Consider the following 23,692-nt stretch of genomic DNA (forward strand, 5'->3'; position numbering starts at 1 on the left):
AAAAAAAAAAAAAAAAAAAAAAAAAAAAAAAAAGTACTTATGTTTATGAGTCAGTTTCACAGTACATATCAAAGACAATTTTAAAATAACCATATACTTTAAATAGTAGTTTTATTTCTGATAATATACCTTAAAGAAGTAATATGAAATATAGAAAAAAATCCCTATTCATGTTCACCACAAATTTAGAATAGCAAACAAAACTAGAAACAGTGTAACTATCTAATAAATGGCTACTGTTAAGGAGACAAAGATATAGCCACATAAATGAAGCCTTAGAGCTTTATTAAAAAATGTGTCTTTTTAGCAATATAGAAAATTTGTATGATATAATGTTGAGTGAAAAGAAAGCTATAGTTAAATCCATATTTCAGTTTTAACCATCAAATTATTTACATATGATAAAGTTTACAGGAGGTCATAAAAAAGTGGTAATAGTTGAAGTATGAGGAAGTTAGTTTTATATGTACATTTTTACATATGTTTTTATTTTTCTATTTCCCAGACTGTAACGTTGTTGAAATTTTTTATTTAAAAAAGCAAATCACTGGATCTTGAATTTATTTGTGAAATAAAATGTTTTCTTAGTGATTTGTAATTACAGATGTATTAGCTGATCAAAATGACTAGCGGCATTTTAAATTACTACTGTAAAAGCTACAAAATAATATGTTACATTTTCAGAATTTTTAAAAGTGGAATACCAGTCTCACATTCCCTTTTCTATCAGATTTTTAATATATGATATATATTTCTTTCTTAGGAAGTGTGGGCATGTTGGCATGAGTTATTGTCATACTTGGAGAAGGCAAACAAGTGGCTAAATGAAGTAGAATTCAAACTTAAAACCACTGAAAATGTTCCTGGTGGAGCTGAGGAAATCTCAGAGGTGCTAGACGTAAGTTGTGAATTAATCTAAATGATGGCAATTTATATGCAGTATTGAAAAAGGTCAAGTACCAAATAGAAAATAAATTCAAGAAAGAAAATAATAAAAAATATGGACGAAGAATCCTACATGCAGGAGAGTGTATTTACTATGCATCACTCAGCACTGGCACTTTGGATAAAGCTTTTGATCCCTCTAAAAACCTTCCTGGTGTCAAGGTTTTAAAGAGGGTTTAAATAAGCTTTTACAAAGAGAATGTTTTGTTATATCACTAAATTCTATGTAGACACTTTACCTACTTAAATCTAATGCACAATTTTGCTCCTTTAGAGTAGAGCATAACAGAATGATAATATGAAACATTACTTCAGTTTAACAGGTACATTTACTAAGTTGGAACGTACCTTAAAATTATTTAAAATCACAAATTGGCACCTTACATGATGTTTCGAGGTATTAAATGGATATGCTTTGACGTTAGAAATGTATCTTTCAAATGTCCATAAAATTTTAGTACATTTTCAAATTTTATTTTGGAGACTTTTAGTAAGTAAATTTTAAAGGAGTTTGCATGTATAATAAGCTTTAATTATATTAACTTCTGACATTTAATTATTTATGCTTGATGCATTTTATTGTACTTTTGGCTTGTCATTTATATGTAATGAATATGTAGTTTTAGCAATGTAGTATATGCAGATCTGTATGTAGTATAGCCCCTCTGTAAATCTTCAAAATAAAAAGTGTAAATTATACAAGATGTGAAGAAAATGTGAAATGTTTCTTCAGACAGTATAGAATTGGAATCCAAGAACATCAGAGCAGAAACCTACAGATCGTTTTATCCAACTTCCTTTTTTCACAAGAAAATTGTAAAACCTGAAGAGGTATCAAAGAACATTGAGGGAGGTCTCAAGTGGACTATAATTTTGGTCCTGTCCTATTCAGAGACATTTATCGACTGACCACTCCTTGTGAAACAAGAATCTGATGCATCATTCAGAAAATATAAAGCAAACTTATAGCACATTAGTAAAAAGACAGTGGACAGAACAAGGGTGTGATGATGCATTTATCTTATGAAATGATCAGGTTGTACATGGAGTACAATGTTAATTTCTTGATAGCACATTTTAAGCAATGTGCTGAAAGCTAAGGCATGTTCAGAAAAAAATAACGAAGACAAGAAAACTTGAGGCAGTAACAGACTATTTAGAAAAGGGAAGGGAGACAAAAGCTTCCTATTTCTATTGATAATTTTAAGTTAAATTGATTCTTTGGCAATATTGCTGCTGTTCATTCAGGAAGACATTTTGAGTAGAAAAGGGCTTAACCATTGTTCGTCAATGGTAGAAAAACTGCATAGCTAAGTTTTCTTGCAACTCAAGATTCTTTAATTTTGCTTTGTTGCTTTTAGTCCACTTTTTTTCTTGAATGAGCAACCTATGTACTTTATTAGGACTTATAAAGAAAATAAATATATCCATTAAAATATATATTTGGAAAGTTAAGATTTGCTAGAAGTGATAAAATTTACAAGTACAAGGAAAGCTGTTAATAATAACAATTTCTACTAAAAATGTGATGGCCTTTTAAATATTTCATAGTCATATTTATTGTACAAACTCATTTAGGAATACACTATGTTTTGCATTCCTCAAAATTTAACATGAAAATATATTAAGGTTCTCAAAATTTGAGAAATGGTAGATATATAAGAAAATACAAATATGTATTGGGACATTTTCATTCCTTTGAAACAAAGGAAACAATAGAGCATTGAGTGAATTGGTTAGAATATGATGCTCATTACTTATTTTGTAGACATGTTTCAGATCCAGTGAGATGATATTGAATCACTTGTTTTCTAACATACCTAAACCTGACACTGAGATTCCTTTTCCCTGTATCATCTAGCCAGGCAACGTTGTCAATTTTTAATAGTATATCAGCTAGGGATCATAGGGCTGTAAATAATAGAAAATCAGACAATGGCTTAAGCTCATAAAATAATCTGTTCTCACCACAAAAAGAAGACTGGAGGGAGGTTACCCAAGAATGATTATGGTTCAAACACAGGATGAGGCACCCAGGCTCTTTTTCTTTCTCCTCACACTTCCTGAGCATGAAAGACCTCGCAGTCCAAAGATGGCGGGTTTACCTCCAGACTGTGTATGTGTAAAAAATTATGAAGGGCAAAGGAGTTTCTTTTTGAGAGACTCTACCTACATATATTTTCAGAATCATGTCACCTTGACACCACTAGCTATAACAGAAGTTGAAAAATGGAGTATTTTCCTTTTCCTGGTTTTAGAGTAGGAAACATCAAGGAGGAAGATAGCTGCAAATCATTTTTTCGGTGCTCAGTACACAATGTTACCACAAACCTGTGAAGATTCACATAGAGCAATGTTGTTTTTCGAAACATCAATGCTCCTTCGTGTTTTATTATTCCAATTAAATCTTGCTTTCAATTGCTCATGACTTAATTATATGTAAATCAGAAGATACTAAGCATTTTGTGTTAATTCAATGTATTTAGAAAAAGAAGAAAAGTAGTAATTATTGCAAATGTGTTTCAGTCACTTGAAAATTTGATGCAACATTCAGAGGATAACCCGAATCAGATTCGCATATTGGCACAGACCCTAACAGATGGAGGAGTTATGGATGAATTGATCAATGAGGAACTTGAGACATTTAATTCTCGTTGGAGGGAACTACATGAAGAGGTATGATGATATGTGAAAAATCTCTTTAATCTAATTTGCATAAATGCATAGCAAATATAACCCTCTCAGATAAAACGAGGAATACTTTAAATATTAACTCAGCTTCCAGGTTTGAGAGACTGTTCAATGCCAGACACTGGTTAATTTTTTTACATGTGTGTTATATCATTCAATCTTACAAAAATATTGCTAAGTAGGATTTTTAACAGGAAACAGAAACATGCCAATAACAGTATCATATTCAGGACCGGAAACTAATAGTTAACCTAGTATTGAAAGTCAGATTTTATCTAACCACAGAGATCTTTTCCTTAGCCAAGATTAACCAATATGTGTGGGTATCCTCTTTTTCTCTTCCTCCCTCTCTTTCTTTTTCTCCCCCTCTCTCTCCACCCCACACACATTTTTTATGGTCACACGTAATCTGCTAATAATATATGTGATTCTGTCAGTACCATGAATATTGTTGATTCTTCCTAAATAATATACAAAAGTTATTATTTATATATAATGAGAAATTTTCTTATTTCTGAATTTACATGTGGCATGATTTTTCAAATCAACAATAAAACAAAATAACATATTTCTCCTAGTCAAACAGTGTTTTACATACTGTCTTCTAAATCAAGAATGGGATATTTGATGGACTATTTGTCAAAAAAAACACCCTATTTCATAATGAAGTTTAGTTTCATTTCCATTTACTGAGTGCCTCTACTACATGTGAGACACTGTTCTACAGTTGGTAAGAGGTAAGAAAAAATCCCTGTTTAGCAAGCATTTATTGATTTCCAAGTGTGTGCAGTACATAAAAAGAAATAATATCCATATAAGGTGGAAAGGGAACAAAAGAGGCTAAGGGAGTGGTAACTAGGAGAGTGTGCAGGAAACCTTTTGATATTTAGGTGGGGGACATATTTTATATGCCGATGAGTTGGAAGAAAACTCCTGAGTAGAACAACCTCCTCTCTCCGATTCCGAAGAGAAGTAGGTGAGGGTGGGGCAGATCCATGTGAATATGCCAGCAACCACTTCCAGCCTTTAATCCTGCCACTATATTTGGTGAGTAGTTTTTCCATATCTCTTCATGTCAAAATAAGGGATTGGAGATTTAAAAAGGGGGATTCCAAACAGTCTCTTGACCATTTACCATTGTTGCACTGTTACTGGATATGAGTCAAAGTAGATATTCCTAGGTGGCAACTGAATTGAAGGTCATTTAAATTTGGATTTTGACATAGAATTAGAATTTGCTTTTATTTATATTTGAATATTAATGTCAGGTAAGAGATTATAGATCAAGCAAAAATATCAAGTCACATTTTAGACTAACCTTCATTAAGTTATGAAAAGGCCCAGCTTTTAATCTTTAACATTGTTAGGTGTTGATTTGTTTTGTCCTTAGGAATGGACTACTCTCTAACCTGATCTTGGCATCAACCCTATTTATGTAATTATCTCGCCATCCTTTATAAACACAAAACTACGTATTGCCTTATATTTCAAAAGGCCTTTGGTGTGAAACCTGATACTTCCCCCAACATAAATAATAATTCAACTCAACAATAAACCTTGTTTGAACACCTCTGCTATATTCTGGACTGAACTGTTAAATAAAGCATGGAATTTTGAGTAAGAAAAACTTGAGCTGGAACAACCCTTTGTATTAGACAGGCTCCAGACAGGGCATAGAAACTACATGGTCACTTGAACAGGAAAGATTTGATAAAGAGAAGTATTAACAATTTATTAGGAATTAAGTTTTAAAATAGAATATGAAAGAACTGTAAATAATGCCCTAGGGCTGAAAGATAGTACCAAAGGCAGGAACTGACTTGGAAAGGGAAGAGCTCTACCCAAGGCTGGATTCAAACGTTTTTGAAAAGAACGTCTACAGCCCATAAGATGGCAAAGAAATTTGCTTGGTTGGCCATACTCAGAGCTAGTTCACAGTCACTGGGCTGAAGCTACTGTGAGGGGAATATTGGGATGGAATGCTGACAAAATTCGCAGGGAAGTAGCCTGTGGAGGATGCTATTGAATTTGCTGGAAGTTGGCTGGTGTTCCCATTGGACTCACTGGGAAGCTACCTGCAGTAGGTACTGTTGAACTTGGGAAAACCAGGTGGGGCTCCTGGAAAATGCCTATAGATTTGCCACCCACGCTTAACTTGCCTGAGGGGTACCCATAGAATTTATCAGATACTACCCTTAGAGGGTGCTGCTAGAACTCTTCGAGGGGGCGAGGGATGAGATGAGCTCTGCTGGGCAACCCACAGGCCAACCCAGAGCCACAGAAGTGAGAAAGAAGTAAAAGCGCACTGGAACAGAGAAACCGTTACCTTCCCCATCGTCACTCTAGCGCCCTCTGCTGATAAAACTTAACATCATTCCAGCTGGTAAAGAGAAAAAAGTTCCAGTATATTAAGACAATGATGAAAGACAATAAATTGATAACTGGCAAATCCCCCTACAATTCACTGGGTATATGACCTTGGGTAACGTTTTCAAGCTGCTATTTCCTCATCTGTGATAAGAGATCCTGCTTCATAGGGTTCCTGTAAGCAAAATATAAAAATACTATGTTGAAAGTGCTTACTATGGTGCCAGAAACATAGTACATGTTCAATAAATCATCAGTATTTTTATTTTTACTAGAACATATGCTAGAATGCCTACCCTCAAAAAAAAGTGTGTGTGTGTGTGTGTGTGTGTGTGTGTGTGTGTGTGTGTGTGTGTGTACACATATATGTGTGTATATCCCACCAAGGTCAGAGATAAGGAAAAAGTACACATATTCCAATATGAAAAATAATGAAACATGCATGCCTCCATTAATTAAGTAAAATGCATAAGATAGAACAAAAGGATTTTTATCATTCTATAAGTCTTAAAATTGGAAGAAGCTCTTCAGTTCTATTTCAATAATCAATTAAGCAGAATGTTATAATGACAATAAATAAACCTGATATAATCAGTCTTGGTTATGCTTATATTAGATATTTAGACAATAATAACCTGAGAGTTATTAGGCAATAAAAAAAAGCGCATTTGTTGCTTTCAGACTTTCTTGAAAACCACATCATGTTAGATATAATATCCTTCTCAAATTCTGTTTCTGTGGTCTTTAATGAGCTGGTGTGACTTTAAAGTTATGTTGTTGGCTTAAAATGATGGGTAGTAACAGGGCTTTCCTATTTCTTAGGGTATAATTTGGGAACTTTGATTAATTCCAAACTACTTAGGTAACAGAGAAATAGAGAAACACCTAGTAATTTGTAGCTAAATCATTCCTTTGGAAGTTCCCAACAACTACCTAGTTGAAAAAACTGTTGTTTTGATGCAGTGTAGATGGAGCCTTGGGATAAATTATTAAGGGTCTGGGGAAATAAAATGATTACAGTAGCAATGTTTTTGAATTGATTTTTTTATGTTCCAAAAAAATCCATGTTGTACATTAATGTATTATAATCATGAATTCAGAATTTGTTTTAAGCTGTAATTTTCTTGATTTTTATTTTGGTTGGCTAAAGAAAAACAGTTTTTCAAATAATATACAAAGTGCCTTTCATTTGAAGATGAGCCTTTACCCATTTTCTTCTCAATTAAATGCCCATGTCAGAGGTTTGTGGTTATTTTTTATTGCCTATGTAATGTTTCTTATAGCTGCAATTATGCAAAGCTAAGGTAACATTCAATTGCCTGTTAAATCAATCAAACAGCCAGAGTTTTTATTGCCTATGAATATTTAAAAGAGATATGCTAGATCCCATTCCTAATTTCAGTGTGAGTTTGCATTCAGATAAGTAATAAATTATTTCCATCACTTTAAAAGGCATCTTTCAGTCTCTTTCACTCTTCATAATTATAAGGCACTATATTTTCTACTCACGGTAATAATTTGAAAGATGGTTAGCAAGCCAAGAAACGGCTTCAAACATCAGACCAAATCATATTTTTACAACTATTTATAATAGCTTTTTTCTCCACCAGAGTAACCAAGCTGCAGAAGATATTTTAATAATACTACAAAATACATAATAATAATAGTAATATTATAATAGTTGCAAAGACTAATTTACTGTATAATTGTCGAATATGTATTTTCTCACTTAGTTCTCACAATAACCTTATGATATAGGATCTTTTATAACCCCATTTTATAGAAATGAAAAGGGTATCAAACATCAAAAAACTAGGAAGAAGCTATGGAGCATTTAGACCCAAGTTTTTTGTGCTTAGGCACTGGACACATGATCATTCAACCCCATTACCTCCAATCTCTGTGATTCTTTGCTTATATTAAAAGTCATATGGAAGGGATACCTGCACTCCCATTTTCATCGCAGCTCTTGTTTACAATAGCCAAGGCATGGAACCAACCTAAATGTCTATCGATGGATGATTGGACAAGGAAAATGTGGTGTATATACACCATGGAATACTACTCTGCCTTAAAAAAACAAACAAAAAAAATGAAATACTCCCATTTGCAACAACATGGATGAGCCTGGAGAAACATGTTGATGAAATAAGCACAGCACAGAGGGATAAATATCACATGTGCTCACTCATAAGTGGGAGTTAAGAGAGAAAGAAGGAAGGAAAGAAAGACCACAGTAGTGCATTGGACTTGCAGAGGGAGAGAGGATACCTTTGGATACAAAGTGGAGTTGGAGGGAAAGGGGGAGAGTGAGGGAGGTTGGGAATAATTGAGTGGGGGACACGGGGTACAAACACAATTTGTGGTAATGTGCACGCTGCCAGTATGGATCTGGCCTTTACATCTTGGGCATGAGGGGTGACAATCAGCTTTGTATCTCATGAATATTCATAACCAATTTAAAAAAATAAATAAATGGGAAACAGAAAGTAAAAGCTGCCTCCTGAGAAGTGAGTATTGCAGTTAACTAGTTTTTCAATTTTTAGAAAAAGCTTACAACATGAGCTTAAAAGTATTAACACTGACAAGTTGAAAGAAAATATTTTAGAGTCTTAAATATTAAAGCACACTTTTAGAAGTCCAAAGCCCTTACCAGTTCTTTTTATTAGTGATATTTCATCTTTGTTATAGATTATTAATGCCCCCATGTCTGTCTCATTCAAAGCTGTGAGTTGTTTCACCTGACATTAAATAGCAAAGTAAAATAGAAAATATCAAACCTAAACTGGTTTATTCTGCTTTAATAGCAACCTCTTGGTTGGCAGCTAGAGGAACCTATTAATTGTTCTGGGTAATTATGAATTTGAAATGTTCATTCAGTATCATATCTGCCTTAGCACAGACAGACTAGAATTGACAAATATTGATTTAAGGAACACTGTAAAGTAATCCAGGAAAATAAGTGACATTATATCAGTCATGAGGTCTAATTTTATTGGAAAGCCATTTTTCTAATAAAATAATACGCTTTATTATTTTGTCAGTGTTTATTTTTTAAAATATCAATCTCCAATAATGTTAATAGTAATACAGGTTTTGAGCACAGTTTTATGTCAGTCCTTTTGCTAAGCAATTATGAATAATATCAAACTTAATCCCCACATTAGTTTGATGCAATAGATTTGATTAGCTTGCTTCACAGATGTTGAGATGAGGCTGACTTTCATTTCCAAGGGTGAGACAAACTAAGTCTTCCAAAATGCCCTCTGAAAAACACCAAGATGCTAGGAAGTGCCCAACAGACACTCTTTTAAATATGTTCTTACTTACAGGGAAACATAAGTAAATCTTTAAAGGCCAGGCCAAAAATGCTGAATAAAACTGAAGCCATACAGGTAATGTAACTATGACCACTGCCCCTAGTATTGCCCTGGAGCCAAAAGCTAATACTAGGAACCCACACTTTGGGTGAATTAAGCTATTTGGTAAGAAAAAGATCTGGGCCTCAGGCTTAAGCAAATGGGAAAGGTGAACAGAGCTCCTACATAAAGTTGGGTAATATCATCAGTAAATTCATGGGCAGGGGAATTCTATCTGTCTGCAGAGGGTATCAACATAAAAATGTGTCTGTCTCTCTTCTCACTGTGAATGAAAAGTAGTAGTAAGAATAATTATAATAATCTCACCTGAAAATTTGTAACTGTGGGCCTATTCTTGTTGAGGATCTCTTGAGTGTGTACTACCAAGGGTCAAGGACTACACAAACAAAAGATTACATTAAAATAGATCCAGGTTAATAAGCACCCTAGCACTAGTCAGAAGCAAATGCAAATCCTTTACAAAGAAAAATGCCTTTAGTATCCTCACAATTTAAACTTCATGAAAATTAAATTCACATTAAAAAAAACACCACATACAAACAAGAAAATAAGCCATTATGAAGTGACGTCAGCATACACAACATGCGGTGAATTTACACCATCTCCCCTAGAATTTTTGATATTAGAATTGCCAGATGTACAGCATAAAATAAGTAGGTAGAATATTAAATAAATAAATGATTATTATATATTTTTTGACTGGTCAGTACAGGGATATGAACCCCTGACCTTGGTGTTACAAGGCCATGCTATAACCAACTGAGCTAACCAGCCAGCCACTTAAAATTTAAAATAAGGAATACAACACTGTAAAAGTTAACAAAGATTTGGAAAAATCAAAGTAGATCAACTAAAATTAAAAAATATCACTCTATAAATTAAAACACAAATGAGTAAATGAGTATATTTAATGTATGTTAGATAGTTGAGAAAAACGAGTTACAAAATAAAGGGATAATTTACAGAATGTGGTACCAAATTCAAATAACGTGACATCATTCACAATAGCGAAGATATGGAGACAACCTAAATGCCCATTGGTAAATAAACAGAAAAAGAAAATGTAGCATATACATATAATGAAATATTATTCAGATGTAAAACATGAAGGAAATTCTGCCATTTGCAATAACATAGGTAAACCTGGAAGACATTATACTAAGTGAAATAATCAAGACACGGAAGGATAAATACTACATGATACCACTTATACAATGAATCTAAAATAGTCAAAATCACAGAAGGAGAAGTGAAAGTAATTAAAGTAAAAGTTAAAATAATAGAAGGAAAAATTCTCAATCAATACACAATAACACAAGAAAGGGAGAAAACAAACAAATGTGATATGAACATAAAACAGAAAAATGGTAAAAAAATACATTACTAGTCACACTACTATTTACTCGGTAAATTCCTTCCATAAAGGTAGAGATGTTCAAACTAGATTAAAACATCAAAATTCAAAAAAAAAAATTATTGATTTGTGACTATTCATGAGAAACAAAGCTGATTGTCACCCCTCAAGCCCATGATGTGAGGGCCAGATTCATACTGGCAGCATACCCATTACCACAAATTGCATTTGTTCCCCATGTCCCCCACCCAATTATTCCCAACCTCCTTCTCCCGACCCCCTTCTCCCCCACTCCACTTTGTATCCAATCTCTCCCTCTGTAAGTCCAATGCACTACTTTGGTCTTTCTTTCCTTCATTCTTTCTCTCTTAGCTCCCACTTATGAGTGAGTACATGCAGTATTTATCCCACTGTGCTGTGCTTATTTCACTCAACATAAGTTTCTCCAGGCTCATCCATGTTGTTGCAAATGGGAGTATTTCATTTTTCTGTGGTTGTTATTTATGACAGAGTAGTATTCCATGGTGTATTCCTTATCCAATCATCCATTGATGGATCCCCATGTCCCCCACCCAATTATTCCCAACCTCCTTCTCCCGACCCCCTTCTCCCCCACTCCACTTTGTATCCAATCTCTCCCTCTGTAAGTCCAATGCACTACTTTGGTCTTTCTTTCCTTCATTCTTTCTCTCTTAGCTCCCACTTATGAGTGAGTACATGCAGTATTTATCCCACTGTGCTGTGCTTATTTCACTCAACATAAGTTTCTCCAGGCTCATCCATGTTGTTGCAAATGGGAGTATTTCATTTTTCTGTGGTTGTTATTTATGACAGAGTAGTATTCCATGGTGTATTCCTTATCCAATCATCCATTGATGGACATTTAAGTTGGTTCTATATCTTGGCTATTGTAAACAGAGCTGCGATGAACATGGCAGTGCAGGTGTTCCTTCGACATGATGATTTGCATTTTTTTTTTGGTATACAGCCAGAAGTGGGATTGCTGGATCATATGGAAGATCTATCTGTAGTTGTTTGATAAACCTCCATACAGTTTTCCGTAGTGGTTGTACTAATTTACAGTCTCACCAACAGTGTAGGAGTGTTCCCTTCTCTCTATGCGCCCCCACCATTTGTTATTCACCATCTTTTTGATTATAATGTAGTTTTACTTTGCATTTCCCTGGTGACTATTGATGTTGAGCATTTTTTTCATGTACTTGTTGGCCATTTGTATGTCTTTCTTTGAAAAATGTCTATTCAGCTCCTTTGCCCATTTTCTTAATTGGGTTATTTGTTTTTTACTGTATAATTGCTTGAGTTCCTTGTATATTATGGATATTAATCCCTTGTCAGATGCATAGTTAGCAAAAGTTTTCTACTACTCTGTAGGTTGTCTTTTCGCTCTGTTGATTGTTTCCTTTGCTGTGCAGATGCTTTTTAGTTTGATATAGTCCTATTTGTTTATTTTCTCTTTTTCTGTTGTGCTTTCAGACTCATGTTCATAAAGTCTGTGCCCAGATCTAGTTGCTGAAGTGTTTCACCTATATTTTCCCTTAGTAATGTTACGGTTTCAGGTCTTATACCTAAGTTTTTAATCCATTTTGAGATGATTTTTCTGTATGGTGAGAGGTGCATATCTACTTTCATTCTTCTGCATATGGATATCCAGTTTTCCCAGCACCACTTGTTGAAGAGGCAGTCTTTTCCCTAATATAGGTTTTTGTTGCCTTTTCCCAATATCAGATGACTGTAAGTGTGAGGAGCGATTTCTGGGTTCTCAATTCTACTCCACTAGTCTGAATGTCTATTTGTACACAAGTACCAGCCTGTTTTGGTTACATTAGCTTTGTAGTATAATTTGAAGTGATGCATAAAACATAAGGAAACATATTGAAGGTGGAAGAATGGAAACATAATTTTTTATTAAGGATTAATCAATATAAAGCTTGGGCACCTAATTTATATTCAATAAAGTAGCCATTAAGGTCTGTGTCATTAAAGATAAAGTAGAGCAAAACATAACAATTCTAAAACTTGTATGTCCCTGGTAAAATAACTTTTAAATACATAAAGCAAAAACGAACAGAATAACAAGAAGAAATATACAACTGTATTATCATGACAGGAGACTTCAGTGCCTCTTTCTTTCAACACACCGGACAAAAGTTAATAAAGATAGTGATGGTTAATTGTTAATAATATAGAGAAATCCCAAATCATGCTGTTACATTTGTCTCAAGTACATAGAAGCCTCAACACATTTCACGTATTTGGTATTCTCAAATACTTTTTAAAATTAGTAACAAGTTAGAGTAAATAACAAATACATAACCAAAGTAAATCATTCATGGGTCAAATATAAAGTCAAAATGGATAGTTAAAATGCTCATGGGCTCCTTTTAGTGCTTTAAAAAAAAGGACTGAAAATTAATGAGGTAACAGCCCATCTCAATATGGGGATAAATAGAATAAGTGCATGCAAAGTGAATGGAAAGAGCAAATTTAAGAGCAGAAATAAAGGAAATAAAAACAACATGCAATCAATAAATCTAAATTGCCCATGTTTGTGTTTTAATTAGACTAATAAATGAACTTCTAGCAAGGTAGATCAAGAAAAAGGTGAGAAGCCACAAAAAATACTATCTTAAGTATATTAATGTTATCATAATAACTTCAGATTCACTTTTGAAAGGTAACAGAAAAATGCTAAAACTTTTACAAAAATAAGTTTGAAGTTTTAAATGAAGTGGATGAACTTCTACAAACATATCACAACAAAATAGATGAAAGATGATACAGAAATCCTGAAGAGAGCTAGAAATTTAATCACAGTTAAGAAAATATTCCCACAAAGAATACAGGAGACTGAGATTATTTTCAGTTAAATTTGAACACAAATTTGATCACAAACCTTTCTAGGAGTAGGTAATTTCAACTTTCAACAATCTCTTCCAGGGAATAGAATGCATAAGGCAATATATTAGGTTGAAATTTCTAAGGTTAGAAAATCAAAATTCTGATAAAAATGGTACAGGAAGGAAAATCTCATGCCAACCTCACTCATAAATATGTAAGAAAAAGTTCAAAAAATATTACTGGCAAACCGGATCCAGTTGTGTATAAAACAATTTGTAATCTTCATGTTCTCTGTCCTTTCTGTACCACTCTTTTTGATATTTTATACAGAGTCTTGTCTTTAAATATCATTTACATGCTAATGATTCTAGATATATTGTCTCTGGCACAGACCTCTGCCCTAAACTCCAGACCAATATCCACCCTCAAATTTTACATATATTTCTGCTTGAAATATATGTAATAGGCTACTCAAACTTAACATTCTCAGATTTGAGCCCCTATCAAAGCTACTCAACACAGTTTCCTTCATCCTTGTTAATGGCAATTCATTCCTTAGATTTCTCAGACCTGAAACCTTAAAATGAACTTTGGCTCCTCCCTTTCTTTACCAGTCTCTCTCTCAGCAAATCTGAAAGTGTTCTCAACAGATATAAATGTCATCTGGCAGGCAATGAGAGGTACAGAAACCACCTCTATTTTTCTGTATTAATCAGGTTATTTTAACGTCAATAACACTAAGTCCCCTTTTAGACCTTGTTTTAGTTAATTTTGTGTTGCTATAATAGAAATACCTGAGACTGGGTAATTTATAAGGAAAAGAGGTTTATTTGGCTTATGATTCTGGCACGGCTGCATCTGGCACAGGCCTCAGGCTGCTTCTACTCATGGTGGAAAGCGACAGGCAGCCAGCTATGGATACAAGCAAATCACATGGCGAGAGGAAGCAAGAGAGAGAGAGGGGGGAGGTGCCAGGATCCTTTAAACAACCAGCTCTCCTGGGAACTAACAGAGCTAGAACTCACTCATTAATCTCCCCTCCCCCAGGGAGAGCATTAATCCATTCAGGAGGGATCCACCTCCATGACTCAGTTAATCTCCAACACTGCCACATTGGGAATCAAATTTCCACATGAGTTTTGGAGGGGACAACACATCCATACTCCATCAGACCTCTTTATACTAGTGTGTCCTTAAGAGAAAAATATAAATATTCGTCTGTGGGTATAAATAGGCTGTGGCCATAAAGAGATGATATTAAACCTATGCTCTAGATGATTGAAGAAGTCAAATGTCTTTAAAAAATGCTAACTCTTTATCTATTTTGTTGATAAGGTTTAGGTATGATTTTTAGCAAAAAATATTAGGACAATAAGGCTAGTGACCTGATCAATATCATGGACTAAGATTTTGGATATATTCAAATTTATCAGGACATATACAAATAAGGTAAGCTGTAAGAGTAAAATGTCATGAGCTACTGAATTTTCTCTAAAATGGTATAGAGTTAGCAAAGAATCAGCCAAGGTTTAATATTTAACTCCTCTCTTGGTACATGAAAACATTTACAATAATTTTTACCTTTATTCTTTCTAAATTGTCCATATAGACAATGCAGAATCTAGTACTTAAAACAGTAGTTACTACTAGCTGGCTTACTTTGCTCAAGTCCTGTTCACTCTTTTCCTCATTAATTACAGTTGTTGTGTTCCAAAGTGCTGGAGGGACAAATGTGAGGAGATTAAAATGAGATAAAAGAGGAAAGGGACAGTGATAGAGGCAATAAATGTTTGATGATGAAAAAGTCAGAGAGAAGGTCCAGTAACTTAGGTTGATTGTAGAAGATTTGGTTGGTTGGTTTTCAAGATAGTGAAAATTTAAGCATGTTTGTAATCTAAGGGAAGATCCAATGGAGAGACATAGTTAATATGTAAGAGCAAGGCCTTACAGGATAGGATACATGAGAAAAATGGGAGGACTGACTTTGGAAGTGGAAAAGAGAAAATTCAGAAAATACAAAGTTATTTTGACGTGGAGAGTAATAAGGCTGAGATAATTTATTCATGAAGTACTCCATCCCTGAGAGGGAGCTAGATCTATTTTTAGGTTGTATAGGGTTGGTGGCATGCAGAAAGGGGCATGAGGGAAAAGAAATGGTGCAATTGAGGAAGTAACAATGAAAAGTATTTGGAATAGGAGCTCTTTTGTTGTAAATATCCATTTAAAATTAGCAGAAGTGTTAGCAAATAATATTGTGGACTGGGTAGTAGTCAATAAAATGATTTGCAATGGGAAAAGTTAATTATCTGACTTTCTCCCACAGTTTTCCACAAACTAATCATTTTATTCAGAACAACACACATGTAGACACATGGACAATCAAAAGTAAATGGACTTCTGCTTGCATTATCTTTAGTTAGCATCTCCAAAATGCATAACGTTATATCCTGAAACATCTAATTGCCTTGTCTTTGGAGTCTTTTCTTCCCATTATGTTTATATTTGAAATCGTTTATTGAATATTCATTCATTTTTTCCTCCACCAGTGATGTCACTGTGTCCTGGTGCCTCTACTGTGAATTTCATGTATTTTCTAAAATCTCTTTAGTTTATCCAGTTTGGTGTAGATTCTTATACTAGCCTTTTATCTATTGGCCATTTTTTTCCAAATTATTGTAATCGTGATCAGCTACATAATTTTCGGGGCTCAGTGCAAAAAGAAAATGTTGGGCCCCTCGTTCAAAATTAAGAATTGCAAGATGGCAACAGCAGAGCATTAAACCAAATGTGGGCTCTCCTAAGCATGGGATACTCTGTGACTGCACAGGTTGCATGCACATGAAGCCAGTTCCAAGTGTCCTTTTATATATTTGGCTATTTTTACACCAAAATTGCTTCTGAAAATATTTGGAAGTTAAAAACTTAGACTTATTTTTATAGAATATCATTGCTTAAGAATATTTTACTGGAAATGGTCAACCAACAATAAGTGTTTTAATATTTTGAAAGGTCGAATTTTTATCTTATTTTTAACAGGTTAATAATGGATGCAGTTTTTAGGATTATATTCTTCCATGTTTTGAATTGGATGTTTTCTTTCCTTACAGTGAAAAAAAAATATGCTGGATATCTTGAATCTTGAATTCCCTAGGTTGAATGCTCTGCAATAAAACTTTAATGTTTATATAAAAGTTGCACCACAAGCAGACTGTTATGGCAAACATCTGTGTTCAAGGTGACTTCATTTTTGAGCTGAGTACTGGACTAAGCAACTTGCTCTCGTAATAATTTTAATTGAATAATAGGGTAAGAGTGATTACATTTTGAGGTGAAAAAATTCACTTGTGTGAAATTTACCCATAGGTAATAAACCCAATAGCCCAGCTCTCTTTAATGTAAGAAAAATAGACATGAGTGTGTATGCTATTTTCTTTATAAATTAGAAAACAGTTTTTCTCCTTCTTTATTTGCTGTATCTTCTGTTATCTGAGAAAGATATCTTTCTTTTTCTACCATCATTTGTGTGAGTTTTTAATAGTACTTTAATATACATCTTGTATTTTGAATTTAATTACTCTCCATGTTATACATACAAGAACGGAAAGAGTAAATAATCTTCACAGTAAAAAGGTCCATGATAAACACGTTTCATTCTTATTTGAATCATCATGTATCATGGAATTTTTTTGGTAAGTAGTAATCACATCATTGTCTTTAAATATAATTTACCCAACTTCAGTAAATAATGTTCACATGGCCACTTGCACTGACATTTCTGAAATATTTTATAAGACAGTAGTTAGGGACATGAAAACCAGCTACATTGTATGTTGATAAATTTTTTTAAAATGCACTAGTTAAATTTTTCTTGCCTGCACGAGTATGTATGCCAAACTTAGCATATTAGCTTTTTTTAATCAAGACACAAAGGGACACAAAAACCCACATACACACATATATGTATTTAAATACACACATATATATATATAAACATATATATATATATATGTACTCAAGCATTATATTTTAATATATAAATAATATTTACATATTAAATATTCACTCTAGACCAATTATAACCTTTGGGAGAGCATTAAAATGTTAATGAATGAGTGTGAATATATTCATTTAGAGATATCTTGTCTTTAAATTTCTTATAATTTGGTGGTTGAGCTTCTTCCTCTAATGTTGGAGTAGCAAAAGAGGGCATTAATAATTAATAAAAATGTAATATGAAGGAAGGCCTAAAAACTCGTAAATTGCAAAAATTAAATCATTTGTATGGATTGCTAAGTTAGCATTTTAGGAATAGATTTTTGGATTGAAGTTTTTCTTTTAATTGTATTATCTTTGTACCTTCTCAAAAAGATTCTGGAGTTTTTATCTTTATCTTATTTTTTATTTTTTGATATTTTTTGGTGGCTGGCTGGCATGGAGATCTGAACCTATAACCTTGGTGTTACAAGGCTGCACTCTAACCCACTGAGCAAACCAGCCAGCCTTTATCTTTATTTTAATGAAGCTTATCTATAATTTTACTTACAATTCATTACAGTTTACAATTAATATTTAACTCCCATAAGATAAAACACTATTCTCAAGTTTAATATCCATCTGTCTCTTCCATCTTACTTTACTACTCTATGCTCTTTTTAAACCATTCTCTTTTTAAGCTACTTCATAGATTCTTACAGTTGAACGGTCAAATTTGTTATTTAATATTCAGGGAAAACTGCACTAAAATTACCTGTCTATTTCTTTAAAAAAAGAGAAATGAGAGAGAGTATTGAACAACGTTTCTTTGCAATGTATTCTCATGTCTCAGAGAAATCCATGTATGGAATGAGGAACAAAAATGCATATTCATTAGTAAGTTGCCATTAATATATTAGATAAAATTGGAGATTTGCTTTCTGCTTAAACCTTACCAAATTTCATTTTGTTTTCTGATCTACATTGAGACATGCCAATTTAATAGCACTCTGCTCTTTGCTCTCTTTTGTAGTGAGCTCAAATATTCATTATTATTTATTTCTTATTAAAAGCATCTTTTCTTTCAAACCACTCTTTAGAGGTCTTCTCAATTCTGGCTAATCATCAAAATCACACAGATAGAAGAGTACAGGAACTTTAGTCTACACAAGTTCCCTTTCTACTTTCTCTGAATTTCTAATTTAGTAGATTTTGATCGAGTCTAGGAACTTTGGAAAAGTTCTTCTATAGTCTGATGATTATTCAGGTTTGGGAACCCTGGTCTAGACCTTTACATGAGAATGTTTAAGGCAGTCCACTTTGCTAATGTGCCCCATGTCTCAGATTCACTCCCACTGTGGACCACTGACATTTTCATGCCCGTGCACTGCTTATCACAGGGTGATCTCTATATTCCAGAGATGAAGCTTATGTTCATTCACGAACAACTAAACTAATCAGAGGAAAAAGTAGCTGTCCTTCACAGCTACAGCTCCCTGCTAGGGCAGAATGAACACTTTCTAGAAAACCACAGCAAACTTTTGATGGAATAGAAAGGGCATCACTATGATCTTCACTATGCTACCTCTCTGTCACTCCTGACCATGATCTAGATGGAACAAACATTCTCTGTGGTGAAGTCACTAAGCAGTCCTGCATGGCTGTAGACATTGTCCACAACTTAATCTTCAGTTATATCTGACTTATGACAAGCACAAGAATACTACGAGTGACAGCCTATTACCTCAGACCTGCTTTTTCCTCCCCATGCCAACAATTCCAGCACAATGGGTTTCATCCACAGATAACGAGAAGGTGCCACTGGTAGGAGGTGAGGGAAGGAGAAAGAAGATGTTTGGTATCAATTTATGTCTATTTCAGCCAGCTTAATGTTTCTCAAGAACATTCTAGAGGATCATGGTCTCTTACAAATAATTGAATATAATGCACTACTTTGCCAGTGTTCATCTGTTCCCCATGCTCACATCAACACACGAGTCTTCTTTTTGCACTCCCAACCTACTGCTCAAGCACTGTACAGAATGTTTAGAAGCAGAAGAAAAAAGCAGCTGTTCCTTACATCTTGCTCCTGCTGTTCGAGGTGCACATTCCAGCCACATGCATCATATCAAAGCCCAAGACTCTTGAAGGAGTTCCTTTCTACAAATCCGCAGCCTTGTCTATCTTATCAACTTGGAAAACAAAAGATTGGAAAGCCTCATAATAACCTTAGGACAAAATAGTGTGGATATTTACTGCTAGACCTGGGGAAATTTTTAGCGTAATGTGGATAATTAGGGTGACAGAAAGGCATAAATATACTCTATCTTTCACTTGAACTTCTCCAGAGCCATGGAAGTCATCTGCAGTATTTGTGATAAATAAATATTTTTAGTCTTCATGCATTTAGAAAGGATGAAAAAGAATCAGTCATTCCAGATATCTCAGGAGAAAATGGGATTTTTCAGTTTCTCAGATACAACTTTAAGTAAGAAACAATCTGAATGATGGTTGGCCACAAAGGACAACAGAGTCCATGGAATTTTATTCCAAGGGAACCTGAACAGTGGCCTCAGAATATTAGGAGCCTACATCCCAGTAAAAGGAATCCAGCGGAGATCTCTAATGTGCATCAGAAAAGTACCATTTCTGGTAATCGAGGTGATATTTGAGACTACCTGACTGAAGACTGAAAGCTGTTTTATTCATAGCCAATCTTGGTGACCATCCTTAGCTGCTCTGTAAAAGGGATTATGACAGATGTGCTCCCCACACATCATATAAATTCCAGGGAGCCGGAAGGAAATACTGTGTCCAGTCTTTATCCTAAGAGTCTGAATTCCTGAGTGGAGGGATTGACTAATAACAAGGGGTGTACACTGAGATGTTTGTCACAATACTGTGCTCATTGGATATCACTGCCCTTTTCTAAGGGCAGTATCAACTGTTTAGTTCATTTCCATAGCAAAGACTAGTCGACTCACAACCACCAATCTTACATGCATTGGTCTCAGTAGACTCTCTCTCATATGGGTATGTCTCCTCTTGGCTAATTACCTACATGCCTCAGCTTAGAAGCCCCAGCTACAATTTTTCTAATTTTGACTCCTGTCTTTCCCCTATCTATACTTGTATTAGGAGAGTCACTGCATGTGTCACTACCTGGGACAACAATAGAAGCAATTTCCAGAAATCAACTAAGTTTCTCAGTGGCTACATGCCTCCCTTTGTTTCTCCATTCATTATGACCTCCATTCATTACTTTTTGCTACAACTTGATTTTACCCCAAGATTTGGATTTTTGATCCATATCTAGACTCTATATGTTTCTTGAACATGTGGTCTCAATCCTGACCCAATTAATCCCTAGACTCTGATTCTGTCTCACTTTTATGTATCAGAACAGAATTTAATTATTTATGAAATCGATAAATTATTAAGGGCCTAAAATTTAGATTTTCATGTTAAGAGCATATATGTGCAGCCAGAGACCACCATTGGGCCAGAAAAAGTTTACTCACCAGGGATGCCTCAGAAGTTACCTTGAGAAGGCTTGGATAAGATGAACTCTTTAGATTCCTTCTAGGTTTACTGAATTATACTTGCATCACTTTCTTTTTGAATGTAAAATAAGGCATCAGTTTGCTTGTGTCAGGTCAGAAGACCAATTTCATTTGTCTACCCATAAAGATAAATGAATGCAGTAAAAATCCGAAAATGTCTTAGATATATTACTCTACAGCTCATTGACCATTCCATCAATGCTTTACTTGAAAGCAATGGCTATCTGATGTCAAATTCCATTGATAAAGTGATTCCCAAATAATACTTTCAAGTATGCTTCCCTCAGAGGTCACAGAAGAACTTCAATGACCTGCTAAGACCTATAACAGATGAAGTTCCAACTAACCATGACACAAATGGTTTTAACATTTATATTCTTTTCCTATAAGGGAAATTATGGAGAGCTCATGCACATGGTTTTTGGTTTTTCTTCCCAGTATGTTTAAACCCTGTGACATTAACACAAATAAATCTAGAATGTCCTTGAGAATAACGTAACCTTCTTTTTATATCTACAGAATATGTATATAAACATGTGCATATCTTGTAATTATTTAGAGCCTACATCCCTATCAAATGCATTAACAAACATACCATAAAAACCAATTGTGCCAAGCCTCCCATAAGAGTTATATCTAAAATGGCTTAAAGCAACAAAACTGTTTTTATTTATTTGATTTTACTTACCGGAATATAGTGTGGGCCCTTATTCTTCAGAAAAAAATAGGACAGACTAATTTGAAAACAGACAAACAAACAAAGAACACAATGAGGTGAATCTTTTGATGGTTGCTGAGACTGTGAGCATTAGCAAATTGGTCTTCCTGCTTTAAATTATATTCTTCCCCCTGTTCTTTTTTCTTAATTTCCATTTAATTTCCTTTGCAAAAATCTAACCATGATTCTTCTTGAAAGGCATTATTTCCTCAAGCTGTTATAAGCATGCCAAGATATCCAGAAACTGTATATGCAAGTTTGTGGGAATATATTACTTTCATAGACCATTTGAAATCATGGAAAATGAAAAGTTCATCTGTGATCACACCCAAAGATATCCAGGTCTACCATATGGGCCCAAGGTTTGCCTCAAATTTCAGCTTCCTTGAGGATGTCTTCCTGCCACTTCTAAACAACTAAACATTGCAAAAATCTGTTTCTGAGATAAATAGAACATCCCTAGGAGTCCTAAAATAATTCCTGGTGTTTTTATGGCATGCCTTTTTAAAAAGCTTAAAACTATGCTTCAGAATTTTGAATTGGTTGTTCAGTAATGTTATCAATCAGTAGGCAAAGTGTTGCATTTGATAGGAGCAATAGTCCACACATGGACTTTTTAAATCCATCTATATCAGTAGATGGGTATAAAACGTGCAATTCTCTGGCCGTTGTATGAGACAAAAACATTAGCATAACTTGCCTAGCCATTTAATCATGCATTGCTACTATAATGCCCAGTGTTTCACAGATATTTCCCAGGTGCTTCTTTATCTATCTATTCATGCCATCCATAAACCATTTCCTGTCTTTTCCTGGACCACATTTTAGCTATTCCTGATAACTGTGGTTTTCCTCTGCTGCTACTTCAGTTTAGCAAGTGCCAAATTCATGGACAGTGTCCATAGTTTTCTATGTACTTTGAACCAGATAGGGAACAAACATGAAATGGTTTTACCTTAAACAGATGGGTGATTAATATTTCTCACTGTCATCCTGAATAGGATGGGGTCATTACTTTGTGTCCTCTGTGTTCATAAACAGTTCAATCTAATTTGGTTCATTTAAAATTTCAATCTCACGTTCAGTTCAGTGATCATTCCTGTTTCCAGCTCAAGCTTAAGTCATGGCCTTAGTGACCTGCCCCAGAAGGACAGAGTGATCACCTTCTACCCTGTACCTCCACCTCCTTTCCTTACTCCGTCTGAGTCACGTTATTTTCTATTGGGCTGGGAAGTAGGAATGAAGGAAAATAGGCAAATGTCTCCTATTAACTAGCCTTTTTGTGGCGTTCTTGTGTTTTGTGTAACAAGGACATGAACATTGGTTTTCTCTGGGATGCAAGTGTGGGCTCTTTAAGAGATCTTGCTGAGCTCTTCCATCATTCCATTTCTTTAGCAAGAAAAACATGTTCTGTAAAAACATTTTCAAGCCTCTTGATCCTGAGGCACTCTTGCTCCACAGGCAGTGTTCCTGCTCGACAGCTCAAACATGGCTACTGTCTTCAGTGTCCACCTGATCTACAGAAAAGTTTTTGCCACACCACGTACTAGGAAATATAGGCTTCTCATCTTTTCACTGTGTTATCATCTATGTTTTTAACCCCTCAAGTAAGTATACAATTTCTGAATTGGCCAGATACATAAGAAGAGTGTAAGTTGGTAATTAGGTGCCATCCCCATCTACTTAGGACTCCCAGATTCTGCAGGTGATGGTCTTGGAGCTCCACTCACTTGCTATGGGCAGAAAGCTTGAAGTACCACTTTTTCTTCCTCCTTAAGGAGTAAACAGAAGCTGTTCCCACTTAATCCCTAGGCCATGGATTCAGCATGACTATGATTCTCTC

The 23,692-nt window shown here is 34.6% G+C and overlaps 1 protein-coding gene across 1 annotated transcript in view; it reads left to right on the plus strand.

The window, feature by feature from the left end:
- LOC103596673 (dystrophin-like) overlaps window positions 1–23,692 on the plus strand; it is a gene marked incomplete at its 5' end in the record, with an annotated part of 285,255 nt that overhangs the window by 140,666 nt on the left and 120,897 nt on the right. Inside the window, 2 exons of the mRNA XM_008580348.1 lie at window positions 764–898; window positions 3,472–3,621. Of these exons, the coding sequence (XP_008578570.1) occupies window positions 764–898; window positions 3,472–3,621 (285 nt within the window). The remainder of the gene's footprint in view (window positions 1–763; window positions 899–3,471; window positions 3,622–23,692) is intronic.

This window comes from Galeopterus variegatus, unplaced genomic scaffold (assembly GCF_000696425.1).
Source record: "Galeopterus variegatus unplaced genomic scaffold, G_variegatus-3.0.2 Scaffold2070, whole genome shotgun sequence".
Classification (NCBI taxonomy): domain Eukaryota; kingdom Metazoa; phylum Chordata; class Mammalia; order Dermoptera; family Cynocephalidae; genus Galeopterus; species Galeopterus variegatus.